Here is a 14,727-nt window from a genome sequence, read left to right as displayed (position 1 = left end):
TACATGTTACTCCCGTATACCACAATACAATGCAGACGTGTTTTCCGGAGGAGAAGAAGAAGCTGAATAACCGCGAAAACGAATAGAAATGTCAACAATTTATTTGAGATTTAACATAGAAAATGTAATATTCAAAATTAATAAAAAAAAAAACCTTGATCAAGGAAATGTAACATTCAACATCAATACAACCTCCAGTTTTCCTCGTGGGTGTCCGGTTTGTTTACATGATGTGGGCGCAGCTGTCTGCGTCACACAAATACCCGGCGCATTTACTGACGCAAATGACGTTTAGAAATGTTCAGCGGATTGTCCGAATTCTCATTTGTTCGTTCCCTATATAGTGAACTATATCATAAACACTATATAGGGAATAGTGAGTGAGTGAATAGGGAACGATTTCGAACACAGCGCGACTTCGTCTCTGCGTTTTTTTTTAGTTACTTTTTCTGGTATATTTTTTTCTCACGTCGCGCCCCCCCCCCTGAAGAACTCTGGTGCCCCCCAGGGGAGGCGCGCCTCACAGTTTGAAACCCACTGGTTTATACCATACACCCCTAAGTCTCACCCACAGACACTGATCTGTAATGGGTCTGTAGCGTCAGTGGGTCCCACCCCCTATAGGCAGGTTTGAAAATAAGGAACTAGTGCTTGTCGTTTTTTGGAGCGTTCACGTCGCTGGGAATTATGGGGAAAACATTTTTGTGACGTCGGAATGTTTTCGTGAACGACACTTCATGACGCTCTTATGATTCTACTTCCGTTTGGTAACTGGGGCCAGATTTTGATAACAGAGTTGCCCAGTTGGTGACGTATGGTTTACTATACTTCACCAATGAACATGGCGGAAAATAACTTTTCTTTCCCCAAAATAAAACCGGCTGTGAAGAACTTTTAGATTCCCAAAGCAGTGCACATGAACGGTCGCTGTCGGGAACACGCGTAAGCGTGAGCGTCATCACTGACGAGGCATCTCATTATCACCAGGACCATAAATGCCCCTTTACTCCTGCTGCTGTCTCCTGTTTAAGTTGTCACGTCATTGTTTGCGCTGTGCAGTTCCGATTCCGTATTCATTTTTTTCATTGCATAGCCTAATTTTTTGATATGCAGTGGCACTGGCACTTAATATTGATCAAGTTGATAACCTGTTTCAAACAACGATTTCTTTCAGAAAGGATATGGCCTAAGTCCTGTTTATGTCTCCTCTTATCAAGTAATAAATGTGATTGAATCTCCGTTAGTGTTTTTTTCGTAGATATTAAAATTCATCGCTTGATATTCGATATCCGTTCAAACTTAATTTCTCAAAAATGAGAGCCCTACTCTAGGATACTTAAGTGAGATCAATTATTACAGAAGAAGTACTTCCATGGGCTACCACTTAATCAGAGCACTTGGACAACCAATAGGAGGTCTTCCACTTCATCTGAGCCCTTAGACAACCAATAGGGGGCCTTCTCCTTCATCAGAGCACTTGGAAAACCAACAGGAATGCTCACTCAACAGAGCAGATGGACAACCAATCGGAAGCCTCACTCACCAGAGCAGCTCGTGCAGGGGTCTTCCTGCCCAGCGCCCTTTACCGATGTCGAAAGCATAGGCAAAGATCTTGGCTCCATTGCCGTCTGCATCTACCTCCATGCGTGCCTAGGAGTCGATGGATGAAAATCATGTCATTAGAATATGTAATTAACTTCTAAGGGTGTTATTAAGGGATATTATTCAGGACCACGCATCAGAAAATGATGTTCCTTGAAAGCCATTGCAACCTCACATAATATCAGTCCATCACTTTTCTTCACAAAGATTTAATGGGTGGGGTCCCTTTTCCCTTACGGCCATGTCGCGGCTGGCTGACCAAATCCTGTACACTCACAAAGACAAGCCCTCTTAAAACTACGGTGAGTACCTATTGACTCTGTTTTGGTATATTATATTAATATATGTTTGCAGCATCTTAATGAACCCCTATTTTTTACCGTATAAATTGGGACCATATCTTTATGATGGAATATATACACATTTGTGATGAACTGCCGGGGCTGGGCCCCTTGTCATTAAGGAATGACTTGAAAAAGCTGCTTCCAAGGTAACCTGCTTTTTTGCAGGCACTTTGTGGCTTGAACTGGCAACTGCATCTTTGTGTGCAGCAAACACCTGCCCTCAACAGCATGACTGTTGCAGGAGCTGGAAAGAGTTGGTTGTGTTTCCCGTAAACGTTGTTATATGTCTTACATGATCACCAACCTGGTAATCTGTCATTTTACCATTGTTACTGAAATAACACCTACATTTTGCGACACAGTCAATTGATGTGCTGACATGGGGAGCGCTTTCTAGAAAGCCGTTGATTTTGATAATTGCATCCGAAACAGAGGGGCTTTCCGGAAAACAATTTTAACGCTACGGGGTGTGCAACTCCGTCTGAGCAGCAATTTATTATTGCTGCACAGATGGAAATATTTAAAACTAAAGACGAGATGCTGCTAATGGAAGTCATTGTAGCATGGATGACATCATCTAGCCTACAATGTGTGTCTTCTATGCATTTTGCCAACTTTGACAAGGCCTGCATGGTTATATGGCCTACAGAATAATGAATAAGGATATGAGCCCCCTTTCATAGATTCAGTCCAAATCTCAACAAGTAGGACCTACTTTTTTTTTTTTTTTAAATCAGCGATAGTTTCCACCAGTGTACACTTATGGAAAGTAGGTTTTTAGGTTCGTTCAGGGCTCCAGACCAAATGGTCGTATTTTGCGGCCAGAATTTGAGAGTGTGGGACTGAATTTTACATCTGGTCGGAAGTCTCTTTCTTCCGACCTGCGGCTAGTGTGCCAGTGCCAGAGTCCTGTACAGGTCTTATTTTGCAAACCCGTACCCGCAATACTAAAATTGTATCTGACCCGTGTTCCGACGCCCGATCCACGCCCGAAGGAAAATTAGACACATTTAGATGGACAGCCGGTAAATTACACTGAGGTTTGGCGTGGTGCTTTAGATCGCTTTGCAAAAGTAGCACACCATCCACTGTTGATGGTTTTCGTTGACTCCTCTGCTCCTTAATATCATATCCAGCACCGGAGAAGTCTCGCTCACTTGCTTCGCTGGACGCACTGGGCAGGGATAGCGAGGATAAATCTGGCAATCTGAGCAATATTGGGAAATTAACGATCGTGCTCTCCCCACCACGATAACACATCAAGAGTCATCTTTAGGTAGCTGCTACACGGGAGGCTTTGTCACCTGCTATTGCATTCTCAATGGAGAGGCAAGCGGGCAGAGAGGAAGCGCAGCGTTCTATCAAGCGGGACGACAAGCGGGAGAACTCCAGTGAAACTGTCGCTTCCGTGCTCGTCGAACGCATGCACGCACACGTGGAAACTGTTGGGATAGATGAGAACTGTTGATCTGTTTTTAACTAACCCTTTTTTCTAACCCTTTTTTTCTTATGTTTACATACATTTGTTAAATTGTTTTTAACTGTGAAATGACCAAAAGATTACCAAGCACTTTATTACTAAGAGCAAAAAAATAAATAAATAACGTGACACTGAATTTGAAACAGCACATTGTAACTTTCTGCATCTATTATATCAAAATAAGTATTAGTAATAGTGAAATTAGTAGAAATGTGAATATTTGTTGATTTACAGTGTGTTCCCCTAAAAATTTCTGGTTGCGCCCCAAAAATATTTAGTTAGGGGCCACATTGTTTCTAGTGAAAAAAGTTAGTCTGGAGTAGGGCTGGGCGATATGACCAAAATATTATATCCCGATATAGGTCATTCATATCCCGATAATGATATATATCACGATATAGCACATTTTCTGTAAATTCAATGAAAAATAAATAGTTTAGATAAAATGACAACATGGAAAGGCCTATTTCGTATTCCATTTTGAATTATATACTCTACAAATAAAGATTACTTACTCATGATTATTTTTCTCCTTTTATTTAGAAACTTTGTGCAAATTATGCATGCAACAACATAAAATATGAATGTATAAATATAAAAAGGTAAATAGAAAACACTTTTTTGGTTGGTTTTCAAAAATATTAAAACCAACCTTACCAATAGTCTTTAACAGTTGAACTTTGTATTGTAGCGGCAAACAAAAATGAATACAGGCCTAACATAAATATTGGTATATAAAATACGAAATGTAAACATGGAACACTTTCAAGTTTAAACTAAAGCAGCAAAATAAGGCTCACAATATAAATATATAGAATATAACAAGTAAACAAAACACTCCTTCATATTTAAATTAGCAGCATTCTATGAAAACAACCAAAGTGCAACAATGCTTCAAAATGCCAAATCTCAGGGAGTTAGTTTTACAGGTTGAGAGCCAGGAATACAAGCTGGTCAACTCTTTCTGGTTTAAGTGATGACCTCTGACATGTCACAATCTTCCCACTTGTACTGAACGCCCGCTCTGATGGGGCACTTGTGGCAGGGATGCACAAGTATTTATTTGCTAGCTTGGCCACTAGTGGGAAATGTGCCTCATGCTGCCTCCACCATTCCAGTGGGTTTGTCTCTGGACCAGCCTCCAGTTGGAGATAGAGGTTGAGCTCCTTTTCAATGGACTCTCTGCTTGACTGAGGGGCCGTTTGGCTTTGCTTTGCTGCTTTTTTAAAGCAGCTGCTCAAACTCTTCTTTTGCCTCTTAGCAGGAACCTCTGGCTCATCTCTAGCAGCTGCAGCTGATGGAAGGGAGGCTGCCTCTTCAGCCACCAGGCTCTCCAGTTCTGCAGCAGCTTTTGCCTTCATGTAGTCCACCCTCTCTTCTTTAATGTATGTGGTTTTGAACCAAGGGTCAACAAGAGAAGCCATGTCAAGCAGCTCCTCGGTGGTCTGGTCATCATACTTCTCATTTAAGTATTTTAGAATGCCCTCTTTGATGGTCGTGGTGAGATGAGTGTCGTCATCCTGAGGCTTGAGTATCTGGTTATTAAAAAGATTGAGGACTGGTTTCAAGTAGGAAACACTTGTGTACAGGTCCCCAGACAAGGCATCCGTAAACTCCATGAGAGGACTCAATGCCTTGTTCATGGACTCCAGAACATCCAAGTCCTGCCAAGTTAGGACCAGATGTCGCGTTTTCTTGTCGGCACGGAGGACCTGTGAGAGAGCTTTCTCCTGCTCTATGACCCTCTCAATCATTTGTTGCAGAGAGCCCCACCTGGTAGGGGTGTCTGTGATCAGCTGATGAGCAGGCAAGCCCAGTTCTGCTTGAGCCTTGGCCAGTTCACGTCTTCTCTTCCATGAATTAGAGAAGGCACTCACCACCTTCTTGCAGACGCCAACTGCTCGTTCCACTTGGGGTAGTTTCACACTTTGTTCTGTGTAAATTTAGGAGAAATATATCGATTTATACAATACACTTTACAGGACAGGTAACACATATTATATTTTCTATCATTTTTAATTTATAAATTATATTTTATTGTTACTGTATTTTATAGAGGTGCGCACTAGGGGGTGGGAGTCAGGGGGTGTATTCTGGATTTTAAGCTTTTAAATGCTCAGAAACTCAATTGCAGACATATTTTACCATGTATGGCTGTTACTATAAAAATTCTTATTCTTGCTGAAATATATTTTTACATTGTTTTAGACACTCACCAATGGCTAGATGAAGACGGTGACCAAAACATTGTAAGCGTGTCCAGTCATTCAGCCGAAGTGCAAGGATGTTGTTTGTGGCGTTATCCGTGGTGACACAGACTAGGTGATCCTCACGCAGTCCCCACGACTCAAGAGCTTCCCTGAGACCTCTGGCTATAATTTCTCCCGTGTGGTCATCTGGGAAATAGCTTGTCTGTAAACACCGACTGCAGAGTGTCCAGTCTCGAATAAAGTGTATCGTCAGACTCATATAGGGATGTGTCGTTCGGCTCGACCACGTATCTGTTGTTATAGCGTAGTACAACACCTTGTGGATTTCCTCCTCTACTTTGGCCCGACACTCTTGATATAAATGAGGCAACTGGACTCGAGTGAAGTATTTTCGGCTTGGCATTGTGTACCTTGGGTCAAGTGTTCGCACCAACTCACGAAACCCCTGTTTCTCAACCGTGTAAATTGGGGCCATGTCTTTGCAGATGTAAATTGCAATGGCAGCCGTTATCTCCTTCCATCGTCAGGAATCTTTGTCATATGGTGTGCCGCGGGCAAAAGCTTCTTGCACGGTCTGGGGTTTGTTTTGAGCACTCGACGACTGTATTTTTTTGGATTTCATCCGTAGACTCTCTCCGTACTGTTTGTCGTGATTCTTTCGTAGGTGGTAAAATAGGTTGGTGGTGTTTGAGTCTGGTGAGGGGACCGGTTTGCGGCATACTTTACAAAGTACGTTTTTCTGGTCTGTGTCCGACTTTTCAAACCCAAACCACGTCCATGCGATAGAAGTAGCTCCTCTTTTAGGTACAAGCTCACTTTGTCTCTGCTGGTCGTCGGAGTCCTTCTCCTGTTCAGAATTGTCACGTTCACTCTCCATGTTTGTTTGCGTTGCCTTCATGTGCCGTGTGGAAGAATGTAAAGCGTCGTCCAAATGACGAAAAATATTACCGTAAAGAGTGTGATTTGCAACAAGACGATATAAACGATAGAGCATCATATGAAACGATAGACATTTTTATATCGTCACACGATATATATCGTCATATCGCCCAGCCCTAGTCTGGAGTCCTGGCCTTACGACCACACCACAGTGCCACTGGGCCCTCTGTTGCTGCGGCCCAACCGTCACCTGGGCAGATATCTTTACTTCCCCACTTCAGATCGCTGCGGCGCCTCAATATTAGTGCTGCCCCGATTAGTCAAAGGCAATTTTTTTGGTCGACGAGTTATTTTTAATATTGACCGCCTTTGATTTTTGTTATCTCGTCTCAAACGGCTCACTGTAATTCACCTCCACACAAATCTGTGCGCTGTGTGCGCCCTGCTGGTGAATCTGCTATCCTTTTTCTTCCCCCTCCCCCCGCCTCACTGCTTTGATATGAAAAATTGCTGAGGCAGCTGAGTCCTCCGAATCAAGTCGAGAATTTCAGGCCAATTGGTAAAAGAGTGTGTCACGGCATTCAAACATATAAACCAGAAAGCCTATGGACGCCTCGGGACGGACTTGTCAACGCGCTGCAGCATCACATTGTTTTGATTGGAGATCGGCAGGTTGTAGCACGTGCGGGCGTGAGTGAATGTGTGTGTGTGTGTTGCGAGCGTATGCAATTTCAAAATAACAAACAAATAAACTCAAAGCCAATGTATGCATCCAAAACCATTTGTTCAAAACCAAATAAACAAATCAAAAATGGCTTCGCTTATTCGCTTCAAATACTTTTTCTTTTCAAAGCTTGGGAATTAATACGGCACGATACCGAGCGGTTGAAAACAATGTGTTGCCGTCTGTGTGTACCTTGCGCACCTGCATTTGATTACTTAATAGGGCTTTGGCAGTAATGTTTTAAACCCCACCATGCACGCAAGTGGAAACGAGAGCAGCATAGCTGCGTGCCTGCCTGCTTTTCAGCTCGTCATTTTATATTTGGTTATATTAAAGTTATTTATATTGTTTACATTTGTTATTTTTGATTTGGTAACATTTAAGTTATTTGTATTGTTCATGGCTCGGGTGACATTTTATGTTTTGGCTCTTCAATTGAGTTCAAAATAAAATAGACAATGAAATAAAAACTTCATTTTTTTTAATTGGTTGTTTAGATTAGTCGACTAATCTAAAATTTGTCGAAAGATTAGTCGTTAGTGGCAGCACTAGTCCATATCTTGAATACCCAACATCTTTCTACTTAAAGGTCCAATGACATGCCACCAGGTGTGGTGTGATTAGCCGTTACAAGCCGTTTTGGAAATCTGCCCCTTATGACATCGCAGGTGGGCGTGTCCACCTAGATGTGTGACTGATAGATGAGCAACGTTTGCTACAGTCCACTGGGTAGGCTGATAGACTGATCTATCCAGCACACATCTAGGTGGACACACCCACCTGTGATGTCATAAGGGGCAAATTTCCAAAATGGCTTGTAATGGCTAATCACACCACAGCTGGTGGCATGTCATGGGACCATTAAAAAAGTATATATTCTTTCAAACTTGAGATGTGTGATTTTTTAATACACCACCACAACAACAGTATATAGTTATTAATGTACATTTCAGTTTTGATGTCAGGACGTTCCGGAGAATCGTCATTATTGAAAACCTTGTCAAACCCGGGGGAACTCTGCCTAACCGTTTCACTGATCATTAGCCAACGAACGTATCTCAGTCTCAACAACAATCCGATGCAATACTCTTTTTTTGACTAAATATATTTCGTGCTTCAAAAGTTGAAGCAGGAGCAAAAGTTGAATAGAAAAGGATGTTTGTATTTTTAATGGTATTTAATATCATACCTTCGTATTTCTAAATACCCTAGTATACTTTAATACTGTCCAAGCCTATTGTCCTTAGACAGGGGATGACACTAACGGTTGCCCAATTGCCCGGGGCAACTAAAATAATTGTTGAGATGGAGTTCTGGTTGCCCGAACGGGCAGGCAGATTTTTTAGGGTTTTTAAAAACTGTAAAACAACCCTTTTTTTTCACCAAAATCACACAAAATAGATATATTTGCAATTGATCAATGCGCTGTCTTTTCTTCTCTCGGACAGCGAGTTAACAGCAATGCATCGCTTCAGCTCCAACATAGCCCCGCCTCCTGTCACTCACTCACAGTGCAGTCTTTGGCAGTTTCGGCACTAGTCTCAATGCTCTGTGTGACAGTGTTAGCTTAAGGTTAGCCAACAGAGCTAGCATCAAGTGCAGTGCCTCAGCGACCGGTTTAGGTAGAGAAGCTAAACAGAGTAGGAGGAGTGCGGTTGAGAAGTACTTTGGATTGAGGCAAATGACCAAGGAAGGTCACAAGACTCATGTAAAATCAAACACATAACTGTGCACAAGCACAGCAATAGCAATCTTTTTCACGAAATTGGACCTGCACAAACTATTATATAAAAGCTGAGCCTCCACTGATTCCAGCAGTCAAACCATATCATTATGTGACTAAAAGTTTAACCTTTGTGATTTTTGTCCACAAAGTTGAATTTGATGGCATAAAACCATCATAAACAAATAATCCAGTGTCTGGCCCAAATTTTGCAACTGAACATGGTGTTAATAATCAATGCCTAATAGAAGGTTTCTGAGGAAAAAGGTAAATTGCCTTCAATCAGAACACATGTTCTTCAGTGCAATCTAGTGGCCATGTGTACTTGCGAGTGTTTGGCATGGTGTCATTCTATTATATTTGCCCTGCACTTTAAATAGAGGCGCTGTCAAGTGTCAAAATTGTAAGATATCTACCTGTTTGTGTCTCAAAGTACGACAGTGCTACCAACTGATAATTACCAACTGATAATTATTTAGGGTGGAAATGTAATCTTCCACTTATGCTGTGTTCCAGCTTTATTCACGCTAACCAAGTAGTATCCACATTGAATATTTCACTTGCACAACAATCTTTCTATTGGCACCAAGATGACATATTATAGCCCTTGCAGTTGTCGAGATACTCCATTTACTTTGGGTAAGTTATTTTCTGAAAAAAAATGTTTTCCCCTGGTATCGAAAATGGAACAGAATATCGAAATTTGTCCAGGTATAGTATCGAAGTTAAAAAATCCAGTATCGTGACAACACTACTGTAAACATGATAGTGGTTATTCAGTTAGACCTACAAGAAACGTGAAAGTTAAAAAATACATATTTGCTTCTACCTTGGACATTTTGTTATGTGCATTTGCATAAAATCCAGATAAAAGCATGCAGGTCTACATATAACAGGGCGAGGCTTTAAAAGGTTGCAATGGTGGACTGAAATTACTTCATGGTGCGATGTGACCATTAGGTCAATAAGTAAATGAAGAAGTTTGTTATTTTTTAAACACGTACATGTGTGGAAGCTAACTATCAGCTTCAGTCTGAGCTAGGATGAGTTTTCTGAGCCCCCCAAAACCAGAACAGGTGCCTGGCGAAGAGGCCCGCTCACGATTCTGATTTTAATTTGGGCAAGTGACCATGACATTCGGGCAAGTCGAACATGACCTGTACTTTTAAAAGTGCTTTTGAAACCTTAGTGTCCACCCCTGTTAGAGCTATAATATTTCAACTTTGACCTAAAAATTAATTGTTCACCTGGTCAGTTGAATCAGGTGGTGATTTACACAGATCCAGTCCCGTTCTTGCATTTGTTTAGTTTACATTTAATGCCTACAGCCAGTGTTGAATACAGATCATATATACTCAGTACTGCAGCTTACCTCAAAGGCATAGTTTTCCACCAGAGGTATGTCCTGCTCATCAATCAGTGTGTATTTTGTCTGGAAAAGGAAAACAACAAAACAGGGTCATGATAACAAAGCCTGTTGTACAAAAATAAAAATAGCATTCTTACCTAGAGAAGAGGAACAGTTATACAATAACACTATTTTTAAACGCAAGTACATGGAAATCACACAAGAAAAAAAAAGCCCCCCTTCGTGGCGGCAGAGCTGCATAAGTCCCGGCCCTGGGCCAGCCCTCCACCCAACACATTGTTTGGATATTAACTGACACCTTCCAGGGAACACACGTGCATCGACCCTACGGGAACCGGTAGCAAATGGGAGGGAGGAAGATAATGTTCCTGTGAAAACCTGGGGAGTTCTATTCATCAATTTATTGTTAAAACTATAGACTAGTGATATTTAAAGGTTCCTTGACATGCCACCAGGTGTGAGTGTGATGTTACGAACAGTTTTGAAAATCTGACTCATGACATCACAAGTGGGCGTGTCCAACTGTTTGCTGGATAGATCAGTCCACCCAGTTGACCGTAGCAACTATCCATCACACATCTAGATGGACAAGCCCACTTGTGATGTCAAAAAGCTTATCACACTCACACCTGGGCTGTTTCCCAATGTGAAGGAAGCATGCTCAATGGTCACCTTTTTAAGGACGCTAAGTCATAGAACGCAGACAAGCACTGTTCCAATGTTGAGGACAACTGGAAATTCGCGCCCTTTTCGCGTCCTTTGTTTTTGAGAATTCCGAGGTTTTTCAAGGATGCATCGCTGGATCCTTGATGAGCATAAAATACCCACAATCCTCTGCGTTCACACGCTGCACGGGATATCAAAAATGGCAGAGGGAAAGCAGTACACGTTCAAATGTAAGTGAAGTTATATTAAAGTTTTCAGAAATATTTTGTGCCGTATTGCTTTTTATAGATTCATCATGTTAATGCAAATAATCAAGCTTAAAGACCTGTGCCACTTCTCAAATGTTTTTGCAACTTAATGATACGTTGTTATATTTTGCATGGACGTAGCTGGTGTTAAACACCACTGTTACCAAAAACAATGTCAATTTACTCGCTCACAAGATTACAATATTTATGTATAGCTATTTATGTTAGTGTTTTATCTTTTTTATTTTAGGGTCAGCCCAGCAAACTGAGACTTTTTTGCGCCTGAGGGTGGCGCACAAACATTTGTTAACCGATGGAAGGGATACGGTGAGAAGCTCTTGCGGGATCCAATGTTGTTAAATAAATGCACCACCGATCATTTGCAATGTTTGTAATTTGTAATGAACGTATATAATTGTAAATTATATAATGTACTTATGTGTTCATAGCACTGGTAGATGGTAGGTATGTATGAATGAATGAATCAGATCCGTTAAATACTATATCCAAATAAATACATGTTTATCAACACTTTCTTTGTCTTTTTCCCCCTGCATTATAGTAATCAACCATACTGTAAATGTGATGCATAAATTAAGTTCTCAGACAATCTTACTTAGTTTTATAAAAAATGAATCAATTTTTTTTTAATAAAGACGATATATAAAGATTTTTTAATAAAGACTTCCTCAAAGAGGCTCCATGCGAAGGAGACATGACCGCATTCATAACAGACAAAAGTCAAATAAATATCGATCAGCTTGATTGCTTCCATGTTTTATTCATAAGCGCACATGTGTTTACAAGCGGAAAGCGAAGGCGGAAGCGCTTCCACACTAGCAAGTCGTTCGAACATTACAAACGCTAGGCAGCACTCGAGCCAGCGCTCTAGTCTCATCTCCATAGGACGCGACTAGCAAGGAAGTGTTCTAGCAAGGCTGCAGCCTTCACTTTGGGAAACAGCCCCGGTGGCATGCCATGGGACCTTTAAACAGTTTCAATGTCCACGCGATCCCTGCTACGAAACGCATTGTAATACGTGATTACTTTATATACATTTGTCAATTCACGCTTTGAAACAGTTTGGCCCAACAATGACAATTAATACTCTTGAACACTATTGTGCTCTTTTGCCTCAATATTTGGCCATCTTTCAAAAGTAGTAGGTGTTACTAAACTGTTTATATGCCGCCATTGTGTTATGGTTATGTCTCATCATTATCATGGAAGAAATGATGGTCTGTCAGACCAATTATTAGTTCACTGTCTAGATTACAGCAGAATCGCTGTAGTTTGCAAGTCAATAATGGTTATAGTCTGCATAAAGTTAAATCGAGGAAAGGTTCAGAGATATTAGCAATGAAATTAGACATGTACAATAAACCAGCCTCAGACATCCCAGATAGTCATTGTTGCTCGGTGGTTGAATTTAACCCATGTTGTTAGCGAAAAGATAATGTGCATACAAATGCAACAAAGAAGTGCATGTCAAGATTATTATGCAACTTCAATAAAAAGCAAGTCGCTGGGGACCAAACTCGTTGCCCCTGCCATGGAGTCGATATAAAGAATTGCTTTAAAGCAAAGAGTGGAGTCGTCATTCCCACTAGTGGTCCACACATATTTATAGTGGTCCACACGTAGTGGTAGTGGTCCACAGAGGAGAGCGTTTAAAGCATCACAGGTAGCTAGCTAGCCACAGCTAACATCAACTTTAAGTAGACTGCCAACCCGATGCAAATTCTCCATAACAAAGCAGTGGCATATTATACCTGTTTTTAAAACTATAACATGAACTCGACTGAAAAGAGTGGAGCTTGTATCCATGGGTTATGGTTCCCATGTACAGCATTCGTTATTGTCAGGGTTAATTATCCGCTAACGTAAGTTGCTATTTAGCTAGCCAACGCTAGCTTTGCAATGCTGTGCCTGGCGGAGGGAAAGCCGACATAGTGCGGGGTGTTAACAGCTCCTCACACGGTGTAAAGATTATGAACCGCATGTCACAACCGTTAATGTAAGCCGTCTTCATATTAGCCGTTGTTAGACTTTAACCACTTGAGGAGGTCTGGTACCGCCGGGCCCTCCCTTGTCGCACATGGCAGCCTGGTCAAGCTCACCTTCCCGGCCACACGGCCCAGCCGAACGATCCCGAGCTTGAAGTCCGACATCGGGAGATCAGGCGGTCAGTGGACGAAGCGGATGTTCAGCTTCACCGTTTTCCCGTTTCCAACTCGTCAGGGCGACCCCTCAGCCCCGATAAACAACCTGTCTAGATGGTGTGGTGGTTGTGACTCCAGAAAGAACCGGCCGACACACCGCTGGCGGAGGAGAGCCGAACAACGTTTAATGGGCGGGACAAAACGCCTAAATATCACCAACCAATAATACCCTAACCCTAACAAATGGTTTTACATGTGTGCAGTTTGACGTCAGCCCTTCATCTCCGCAGACCAATAGGATACAGAGACCTTTTCTAAGGCCCTGCCCATTAAAGCAGAAGCCAATCACATGCTGATGACGGGATCCTCTCAACGTTAACAATCGTCAGAGGTTTTGGCGCTTAAGGCGCGTTCATGGTGCTGGTGGTGATAACCATTAACATCCAATAACGGAGCATCGAACGCTACTGCTTACTGGCGCTGACGAGACGCGGAGTTGGAGTGGTGATCCGCTCAAATCAGTGCAATCCGTTTGGCAGGAGCAATGAACTGTCAGCGCATTTAATTAATCATTCCTCACTGAATTTCACGCGTTTTTTTGTCAGACGTGTAGCTATGATAAAGGACACATGGTTTGGCGTGTTTTATCATTCATAGTTGGCTTAACAGTGATATAATATTCTTATATGCTATAAGTGTCCAGACGTCCGAGATCAAAACTGGGAACATAATCCCCGAGAAGGGGAAAAAAAACGGTCAGCCATTTTTAAGTTGAAGAAGCAATATATGATTAGGCTATATATACATATATATCCTACATAAACAATGTATGAATACATTAGATATCTATTGTCTTACCTTATAGACTGTATCTCTGACTGTTGCTGCAGCAGCAGAGTTTATTCTGTCTTGACACTTTGTATTGATATTTTGTATTTACATTTATTAACAGCATTCTTTCCTTTAATTATTATAATGTTTACAGTGATTGTTTTATATGTATTTTTATTTATGTCGCTTTGGAATAAAGCGTCTGCCAAATGCTTAACCAACATGAACGTTTTTATATCAGCTAAAACCACCAATCTGCTTCACTGGATTCAGATAAAACTAAATTCTGTCTTACCCAACAATGTTAGTATTTGAATATTGTTACTTGAATGACTCAATTTATATGGTTACAATTATACTGTTAAGAAAGTATTGTCTTATACTTTGCCTAAAATGGGAATGCGTCATGATACAAATCTGCTGATGGAATGTTTATTTGTGGATGGATGGATGGAATGGACTGGAGTTTGCAGATGGGAATTGATACAG

The 14,727-nt window shown here is 41.4% G+C and overlaps 1 protein-coding gene across 2 annotated transcripts in view; it reads right to left on the bottom strand.

Annotated features, from left to right (window-relative positions):
• zmynd19 (zinc finger, MYND-type containing 19) overlaps positions 1–13,564 on the bottom strand; it is a 35,523-nt gene extending 21,959 nt beyond the window's left edge. For both annotated transcript variants that reach the window (XM_079735286.1, XM_079735285.1), the window contains exons 1-3: positions 13,366–13,564; positions 10,335–10,394; positions 1,544–1,650 (exon numbers count right to left, since the gene is read on the bottom strand). In XM_079735286.1, the coding sequence (XP_079591412.1) occupies positions 1,544–1,650; positions 10,335–10,394; positions 13,366–13,416 (218 nt within the window). In that variant the 5' untranslated portion in view covers positions 13,417–13,564. The remainder of the gene's footprint in view (positions 1–1,543; positions 1,651–10,334; positions 10,395–13,365) is intronic.
• Positions 13,565–14,727: the final 1,163 nt, after the last annotated feature.

Source organism: Pollachius pollachius (assembly GCF_949987615.1).
Source record: "Pollachius pollachius genome assembly, chromosome: 4".
Classification (NCBI taxonomy): domain Eukaryota; kingdom Metazoa; phylum Chordata; class Actinopteri; order Gadiformes; family Gadidae; genus Pollachius; species Pollachius pollachius.
Note: the sequence above shows the minus strand (reverse complement) of the source record. Positions and strands in the feature narration are given on the sequence as shown.